Genomic DNA, 9585 nt, shown 5'->3' with positions numbered 1-9585 from the left:
ATGCATTGACGTGATAGAATTTTATTTCAGTGATTAATATGTATTTTGTAATATTGATCAAATAATATTTATGAATAAAAACTATTTTTGAACTATATAAAGAACTTGATCTGTCCACAAAATTACAAATTACAAATGGAGGTGCATTAATTATATTCTGGGAACACAGTTTTTGTGCCTAAAGAGTCCTGGCAGAGCCATTAACTAGCTCAGAAGTCAGTGCTTTGGGCACCTCTTTTTTAAATACCTATTTACTTAAAGCTTAAAAATGGTTTTGTGATATTTATACAATACATATATATATAATTGCTTCTTATCAACTAATATGTTCAGTGTAATAATGAGTTCAAAAGCGAGAGACCGAGATAGATGTCCCCCAAGGACAAGGAGGAAAGAGAGATGACTCGAGCCGAGACTGGGACAAATCAGCCGCCGTACGTGGTCGACTCCCTTGGACAACACAACATTGAGATTCATGTGGCAGAGTGTTGCAAGTTAGAGTTAGAGGAGCGCGTGCCGCTCTTTCGTTCTCCGGCCTAATCCCCCCGGCCGGAGACGAGTCCTGGGGGTTGGGAACTGTCTCTATTTTACACTAAGGAGGCCGGGGGGTATGGGTCAAGAAACTAGAAATCTCAACATGCGTTTGCCTCATAATATTCGCCAGCTTCCGTTTCCGGCTTGCCTCCTTTTCCATTCTGTTAGCTGTAAATATGCCGAAGAATATAATTCATGTGGGCAAAAGTTAATGCGGAACAGCTGTAAAATATGGCATTTGTGGACCCATATGCTTCCCCGGTTCCCATTTACAGACAATGACCGCTGTCGGCCTTAAAGTCTCATCATTATTGTGCTCATGCAATTGAATTTCAGCGAACAGCAACTACAGTGCGATGGGAAAAACCAAACTGACCAGTTTGCCAATGAGAAGCCTCACCACAGTGACTTTCGGGGAAGATGAGAGCTTACGTTGGGAATAAAGTAATAACAAAATGCAAGCAAATTGTCGCCGATTTAATTGTCAGTCTTCAAATCAAAAACTATTGAGAAGAGACATCAATCTTCAAATGTTACAAGTTAAGGAGAAATTAAATATTGATTACAAACAGGTTCGGATAACTTCAAGTTACTTGTTTTCTTGCTTAAAGATAAATTTAAATTTGTATATAAGCATTTACGATAAAATTACATTGGCCTAGGGAATTTGAATTATTTACTATCCTAATATGTAATAGGAATAATAATATTTCTGAGATTATGTAACGCTGGCGCTTTAATGTAGTGTTTGCTGAAAAGTTGTTCAAATATCCCCAAGCTAATTCCAGATTCTCAGTGACTCAGTGAACTATAACTGGCGTAAAGTACGTGATTGGAATGCCGGAGAAGCGCTGCCCCAAACATGGTCTTATCCAACTGGAGGCACGCAAACGCAAACAAGGCGGCCGCAAAAGTTTAGGTTTCGCTACTTGTTTTGTTTTTTATCATTTCAGTTTTTTATTTTTTCCCGCTGCTGTTTATCGCCGGCTGAGCAAGTTGTCAGCCTTGCTCAGCTTTTGAGCTGGGCTTGGGACTGGGACTATAGTGTGAGCTCAGTTCCCAGTTGACAATCGAGCGAGTCGAAATGCAAAACCAGCTGAGGCGGAACTTTTCGCTGCTGTTACTACTGATACTACAAGTGACCTTGGCGAGGTGCAGGTCTGGAGAAGATTCGCATATTCGGGTGAAACGGATTGTTGGTGGCAAGCAATCGAAGGCACCGCCGGTCGATGATCCCGTGGTTTTCGCCAGGCTCTTTAATCGCGATGCCCGTGTCGAGGGCTTCCGGAATCCCAATACGGGTATCTACAGTTTCCTGGGCATGCATTATGCAGAGCCACCCGTGGGCCCCCTGAGATACTCCCGACCGGTGTATAAGCGTCTCGGCGGAGACTTTAATGCCACCCGGCATGGTCCACCCTGCATTCAGCCACATCCGCAGAATCCCCAGAGAATTATCGGAGATGAGAACTGCCTGCTGCTCAACGTGTATACCCCGCAGATGCCGGATGAGAGTACGGGTTTGCCGGTGTTCGTGTGGATCCATCCGGGTGGCTATCGATATGGCTCCGCTGCCCAGTACGATGCCACGCCCATGGCTCAAAGGGGTGCCATTGTGGTGGCTCCCCAATATCGCCTGGGATCTCTTGGAATCATGGGTGATGGCACCAAGCAGTTCGATGGTAACCTAGCCATGTTCGATCTGGCTGCTGCCCTCCGTTGGGTCACCGATTATATCTCCTATTTCGGAGGTGATCCCAAGAAGATTCAGGCCATTGGTCACGGCTCAGGAGCAGCTAGTGCCATGTACCTTTCGATGTCGCCGACGGCAAAGAGTGCTAGCGATGTTCATGGAGTGGTGGCCATGTCGGGAACTGCCCTATCACAATACGCCATGGATAAGGATCCCGTTCAGAGTGTCCAGGAGGTGGCCACTATTAATGGTTGTCCCACCGGCAATGAACTGGAGATTGTGAACTGTATGAGAGGAGTAAGTCCGCAAAGGGGTTTGCTTAATATACATTTTTATGAAATGTAAGTGTTCTCTTTTAGAAAAGCGCCGAAGAGATCATCCGGAATGATGACAAGGTTCAAACTGAACGTTTAGCAGGACGTGCCCTGGTGAAAGGACTCACGGGAAATGTTGGCTTCCAGCCGCACATCGAAAGCGAGGACGATGGCCGAGCTTTGCCGAGCCTCATAGTTGGTGAACCGGAAGAGCAGCTGAAGAAGAACAATTTCTCGGGGATTCCCCTGCTCACAGGTGTGACAAAACACGAGACAAGCAACTCCGTGACGGTGGAGAATATTGAGAAAGTATTTGGCTCTGCGGAACAGTTCCTGGGCTCTCTCAGTGATTCCTTGAACAAGTTGACTAGTTTCTTAAGGATCGACAAGTTAACCGGGGAGATTGCCAAGCCGAAACTTCCGGGACTAACGAGTGTTCTAACGCCCACACTTAAGGACGTCTGGAAGGTGCCTCAGACCCTGAATGTGGATCAGGTTCTGTCTAAGGTGGTGGAGTCCACCACGGATGTTCTGTTTAATTTGCCAGCGGTTCTAACCACTCAGGTTTGGTCTAAGCTCGCTCCAGCTTTTATGTATAGCTTCGACTACAATGGCACCAAGTCAAAGGGAATTCATTTCCTGAGAGGCTTACCCATTGTCTCGGAAACAGCCAACGATAAACCGGAGACAGTGGGTCATGGCGATGAACTCGGTTATATGTTCGATGCTAATGATATTTTTGGCAATCCCATGGAGGAGACCCGCCTGACGAGCTCCGAGGATCTCAAGGTCCGGGATAACCTCATTGATATTCTGGTTCAGTTTGCCAATAGAGGCAGTAACAAGGATGACAAGGGTTCGTCACTATTTCAGAGTGTGACTGGAAAGGCCACGCCATTCATAAAGATCCACTCCAAAGTGGAGACCTCCAACGATTTCCGCTTCTGTGAACTGTCCGTTCTGGGTGCCTCACTTTCCCCCTTGACCTCCACAAGTTGTGCGGGATTGGGTAATCTCTTGGGACAGCTGGGCGGAGGATTGGGTCAAACATTGGGCGGAGTGGGCAACACCCTGGGATTGGGTGGTCTTGCTGGAGCTGGCGGTGGCGGCGGCAACAGAGGCAAGAAGCCAGGCGGTCTCGGACTGGGAATTTTGTAGGGGAAATGTTTATGCGGAGAAAAGTATAAAATATCTGTTAATGAGATATTGAAAAAAAGCAATAAAGTGTTAAAAATACAGAGATAAAGTGTTTAGTTGATTTTTGGATTTAATATAGGAAAGATAATTGCAACATTAAAAAGAATATTTTGGAAAATGAAGTGTAAGTATATTGCTTAAACATCTTAGTGTGGTTTAATTAATAAATAATATTTAAAGCATTGCTAAATTCTTTAAGAACTATTTCAGGGTTATTTAAAATTTTTGTTTATATGTTAATAGTTTTACTTATTGAAATAAGAACCCATTTCGTATTTTTTGCACAAGTAATGAGAGTACGCAGAACCTTTTTTAATATTTCTCTCCGGGTGATAATAGTTGGTATAATATTTCTCAGACATCTACTTTATATTCAACCTTAAATGTCACACATTTTTATAATAGTCTTTAATCGCTCTATTCTTTATTTATGTGCCGCATAAGCCCTTGAAAAGTTTCTCTTTCATTTTGCCGGAATATGGAATGAAGCCTGGGCGCTGGTTCTATTGATTTAAGCTGTTGCCATGACCCGTCGCTCAATTAGCACAGCTCTGTGCCGGCTCAATGCCCGCCGCACTAATCTCCCTATTGACTTTGGTCCCCCTCTAAAAACATGGGCCCCAGCCCCCCTTTTTTACGCCTCCACTGGCATTCACAGCCACAACTGAAAAGCGGCGATAAGCAAATTTCCGGCGCGCAAAATTTAAACAAAGAGAGAGAAATTTGTTAGATGAATTGAGGGCAAGGGGATGGGGAATGGAGAATGGGGGATGTGTGTGGGGCCACCAGGCTTCCTGTTTTATAACTTGTGGCCAGATCTTAGCCCGGGAGCCTTCTGCATAATGTTGATGCCGATGGTTGGCACTGGCAACACAGTGCAAACAATGGGCATAAGCCTCCGGGAGGGGAGCATTTTGTAAGTCGGCCGTTCTCAAGGATGGGCAGTGATGACGACGAGCCTCTTCTCCGGGTTGCCTTGACGCCTTTGTGCAAATTCCTTGCACGCGTTGAACTATGACCAAAAATGCTAAAGCCAAGCCAAGCCAAAGCCAAAGTCGAAAGCCAAAACCAAAGCCGGCTTATGGCGGCGGAGTTCCAGCTTTGTTCTCAGCCTTCTCCCTCCATTTGGAGATGCTGCCAAGTGATGATATTATTAATATTATTAAAACTAATTTTATAAATTGAAATCGTTACCAACTTCAGTGGGAGAAGAAGAAGGTGGAGTCCGTTTGAAGGCTCTTTAATGTTAAAAACTGAGCTCAATGAAATTGAAAGTAAAATAAGAAGAATTTCAATTCTCGAAAAAGGTTAAATAAATTACTAATCTAAAAATGTAAAATTTTTTTAGTAATTTCTAAAACTCTCTTTACACTCCCCATCTTGTTATATGTTAAATAACATTATTTAATAAAATGAATATTAATATTATCTTAATTGTTCCTTGACCAATCCTACTCCATGCCGACTTTCTTTAGCATTTCCTACTGCAAAACTTTGATGTATTAATCATTCGCCCCGTTGTCCCGGCAATTACGACATCTGTGACAATATTAATGGGCGCAAAAGATTTCAAAAAGTAAGTAGAGAAAAACTTTACAATTAATTAGGCAACAGATGATAAACGATGATTATAGTTGGAAAAACAGCCGGCTCCAAGGCTATAAATGGAAGATGTCTCCATCTGTCCGATCAAGGATTTAATGACGGCCATAAAAGCATTACGAAAGTCTGGGGGAGGAGGCTGGACTTCAGGTCTGCTAATAATAAATGATTAGATGACGATGATGATCAAAGCGGCCTGCTAATCCCACATTCCACCCATCCATTTAACTACTGGCCGCAGTGGAAGATGCGATAATCACCCTGTGGCATCGGATTCATTTCAGAGTTTCAGTTCATTATGAGGCAGTTTACCTGGGACGAGCTTCAATTGGCATAAATCAGAGGCCTTTTATGGCTAAAGTGTCGTCCAATTTCCGAAAGTTTTCCCCGTTAGTTGCTGCCTGTTTTCAACTGGGGATCTGGAAATGAGTGGAGGAGTTAGTTTTCCAACCCCTCTCGTTCCACGTACTGCAATTTTTCTTCATTAATGCGTAGTTACGCAATTTCCGTATACAAGAAGTTTTCTACTCGTTGCGTTAATTTTGGCCAATTCAGACGTAGCACCAGCTGAAATTGCACACCCCAATGAGGTCTCACACAAGAAGAAAATATGTTGTATGTCAGTAATATATAAATTCAAGTGCTATAAAGAATTTGAGCCATTGTGATTCTCAACTTCTCTCTGACGTTGAGCTTAAGATAAACGACATTTTTCTGCTTTCGTGTAGTTAAATTAAGTACATCGATCTGAAGTTATGCTCTGCACACTATCAAAGTTAGTACAAGTCACCAAATATATATTGTACTATCACCGAATCTAGAATACTTTTATTCTTCCATGTGGTAAATATATCAGGGAATTCCCTCCATTCTAGGTGGATTTTTGTGTTAATATTGGTCCTTCGAGCCGGACTTAAAAATTTTAAATATTTTGTCCAAGTAGTTACTTGTATTTTCTAGGAGTTTCCATAGTTGCAGATCGGGAAATTACTGTAGAAACGTATTGAAAGTCAGTTCAAGATTTGATATATTATATTTGTTTTATACTAAATTCTTCTTGTGCATTCCTCCTCTTTTACTTTGTCGTATGCCATCGCCCTCCCCTTCAAGTATCATCATTTTGGTTTTTGTGGTCGTGCCCGGCCTATTTCGAGTCTTTTGCCAAAATTAGTTCCGCCCCTCGATTTATATTGTCATTTCGTGCGTTTCGATTGTGTAAAGCAATTTCCCCCGCCCTTCTGGATGGATGACGAATGGAATGGGGGTCCTGGTCCTGCCACTGCGGGCAGTAGTTTCGGTTGAGTTCGAGTCCTGTCTGTGCGGCTGGCTTTCGGCTTAGCTATTCCATCAAGTTACGGCATTGCGGCGTTGTTCCCCCTTTTCTCCTCTGCAATGGAAATGGCAATGGAAATGTTGACTGCGATACAATTGTAATTCCCCTCACTACTACCGCATGTGTGTGTGTCTATGTGGGTGGGTGTGGGTGTGGGTGTGGACCAAGGTGCATAAATTGGGCCAGTCATTTACCGTTAATAGCAGTTGGCAGCAGCAGCTGCTCCAGTTGCCCAATGTTGTATACTTTTCAAATTACTTTGCAGTGCCAACTTTGACCTCTGCAGATTGGCAACATTGGCAGATTCAACATTTCGCCCAAAATGGTGATGGAAATGTTTGACGAAAATGGCTTAAAAATGGAGATTGTAAGATAAAGTGAAAATTAAAAATTGAAATTAAAGAAAATTCCTCTAGATATTTGAAGATTAGAAGCTTAAGTAATAGATTTAGAGGCAGCCCTAAAAATGTTTACAATAAATAATTAACATATTTGAGGGACTCCTTGTGTTGTGTAGTTCATTATGAGTTAAATATGTATTTAAAAATATTACCTTGCTTTTTTTCTTTTTCCAGACAGGTTAGCAAACATAAAGCTATGTCTTCTACAAATATGTTAGCAAAGTCATTTCTAAAAATCGGATTACACCCATTGATCGTAGTTTCCATATCCCTTAATGAAATTGTCAGAACCTGCCTAAGCTGTTCGGAGTATAAACTGAACATGTAACGCCCTGCATTCGAGGCATCCGAATTCAAAGCAACAATTGGTCTAATCTTAATAATGGAATTTTGAAGCCTCTATCCCCTGGCAGTTTCAGCTTCAATTTCCATGCAATGGCCAGCTTCATTCCTTTCCCCAAATCTCCACCCACTGGATCCCTCTGCTGTGTAGCCCGCCTGTCTATCCATTTCAATTTGGATGAGGGTGAGGCGACCATGAGGGCTGTCAGCCTCAATTTTGGGCCAGCCACTTGGCCATTGTTCGAATTTTGACATAAGCAAAAATCCCAGCTCAATTCCCCTCTCCGAAATTCATCACAACGCTTTTATGCACTGCAAGAATTCATGTGAATAATTGGGAATGACCTTGTAATATATTAAGTAAATACAATAAAAACACTACAACCACATTACAAGGTAACAATTCCAATTTCCAATTACATGCTCGAAATATTAGTTAAAGCTAACTTGGACTTTCAAATGTAAAATAAGACACCAACCGATTAAATCTTATTTCTAAGGTTGTTTAAAGGTTGTTTTCTTAAAGTTTATCTGTTTTAAATTCTTCACAGATTCTTAATTTAATTTAATTTAATGGTTAAAGGATTTTTTTAGCAGTGCTTGTCGAACATTATGTTAGGATTATGAGCTGCGCTTTGACCACGTCAATGGCAGTCCAGTCACATTCAGATTCCGAGTATTCAGGAGCGTTCAATTCACTCCACTCGTACTCGACTCGGCTTGGACAGAATTGAGTGAGCTGCTTGAAGGGTTGTGGGCTTGCGTCTCTCTAATTAAAATTGATTACCACAATTTGGGTATTGATTGGACCCGAACACGCACAGTGACCAAGCCAAGTTTTCCATAATTCTCGCCCATTCAACTGTTAACAGTTTTGACCCGCGATGTCTTTGTTTTGTATCTGACACCTTTTCCCCCCTGTGCTTCCATCATTCCCAAACCGTTAATTAGCCGCACGCAATCGGTGGCACCAAGCTTATTGATTACCTTGCCACACGGGGGTTTTCTCTACAGAGGGGGGTGGGAGGGGGGTCTGAACTTTGCCGTGTGTGTGCGTCTTATGACTTATTTACGCCGCTGATTGTTTCTGACATCTGTTGTAATTGACACTTTTCGCAAGCTCCTCTAATGGACGAAGACGCGCAACAAGACCGCAAAAGCCACTGTCAGACCGCAATCTCTTTCTCTTACCATCAATCCATCAGAATATATAGACCACCCTATCAAGGACATCCCTAATGGATGTGGAGTAAGTTTCAGGCAGTTTCAAGTCGGAGACGTATGAGTGCACAATGTTTGCAAAATATCCGATTACATTTACATTTGATTATGGTTAGCAGGAAGAGAGAAAGGGATACAATATGATATTTATCAATTTGACATGTTTAACTAATAAATATAATGTGGCTATTTATGCTAATCAAATAGTATCAATGCAATCAAATAAAATATACAGTATCCAGTAGATATTAAACACATGTAATATGTAGCATTGAGCTTGTTATTAATTCTAAATTGTAACTATTTGATATTTATATATCCTTCTTTAGGATGTGCTATAAATTTCCCAAGATATTCGTTAGCTTAGGCAGTTTATTCCCACTCATTTTCACACTTTCTGACGATGTTTATCTTTCCCAATCTCTCCGAAAAGAGTTCATTAGGAAATGCGAATTCTGTGCATCCCTGCATGCTGCCAGCAGTGCCTTAATCTAGTCGGGAATATAAATTTAAAATTACATTACGTCTATGTAACTGGGATGGGTATGTGCTCTGGAGTTGGGAAGTTGGCGATGGCGATGAGGATGGCGATGCCATGACAGCACGACAAGCCGGCATCCTCCGTTGGAAATCAACGCCAAATGTGAGTTGCTTTTACAAGCGCCGCGGGTGCCCTGACAAGGAGGAGTGAGACCCCGTCCTTTGTAGATGGGAATCCGAAGCCTGCAACCCATACTCGGTGTGGCTGCTGGGGCGCCAAGTGCATTGGAATGTGTGGCAGCTGCAATTGTGCGGCAATAAATTATTGTGCAACACGCAGACATCGCAGACGGGGGTGAACTGAACTCGACTCAACCGAACCAAACCCAACCAAACCAAACCATACCAAACTGAACTGAAGCGAGTTGAGTGAGTGCAGGAGTGAGTGGAAGGGCGTTGCTGGCATGG

At 42.5% G+C, this 9585-nt stretch overlaps 1 protein-coding gene across 2 annotated transcripts; it reads left to right on the top strand.

Annotated features, from left to right (window-relative positions):
* Window positions 1-999: 999 nt before the first annotated feature.
* Window positions 1000-3787, top strand: LOC110185644 (carboxylesterase 1E). 2 transcript variants are annotated; one of them, XM_086832179.1, is made up of 3 exons: window positions 1021-1106; window positions 1488-2524; window positions 2587-3787. In XM_086832179.1, exons 2-3 carry the CDS (start codon window positions 1619-1621, stop codon window positions 3697-3699), a joined length of 2019 nt encoding a protein of 672 aa, XP_086688305.1. In that variant the 5' UTR covers window positions 1021-1106; window positions 1488-1618; the 3' UTR covers window positions 3700-3787. The 2 variants fall into 2 exon arrangements, with proteins under 2 accessions (XP_020810261.2, XP_086688305.1); XM_020954602.2 differs by having other exon boundaries at window positions 1000-2524.
* The last annotated feature ends 5798 nt before the right edge of the window (window positions 3788-9585 follow it).

This window comes from Drosophila serrata, unplaced genomic scaffold (genome assembly GCF_035046125.1).
Source record: "Drosophila serrata isolate PLE 108 unplaced genomic scaffold, ASM3504612v1 contig_245, whole genome shotgun sequence".
NCBI classification, from domain to species: Eukaryota; Metazoa; Arthropoda; class Insecta; order Diptera; family Drosophilidae; genus Drosophila; species Drosophila serrata.
This window is presented reverse-complemented; position numbering and strand designations above follow the sequence as displayed.

Bases quoted from the DNA above. Each gene is read 5' to 3' on its own strand.
- LOC110185644 (XM_020954602.2), top strand. From the start codon at position 1,619: ATGCAAAACCAGCTGAGGCGGAACTTTTCGCTGCTGTTACTACTGATA. The intron at 2,525-2,586 runs GTAAGTCCGCAA...GTTCTCTTTTAG, and splicing joins TTGTGAACTGTATGAGAGGA to AAAAGCGCCGAAGAGATCAT.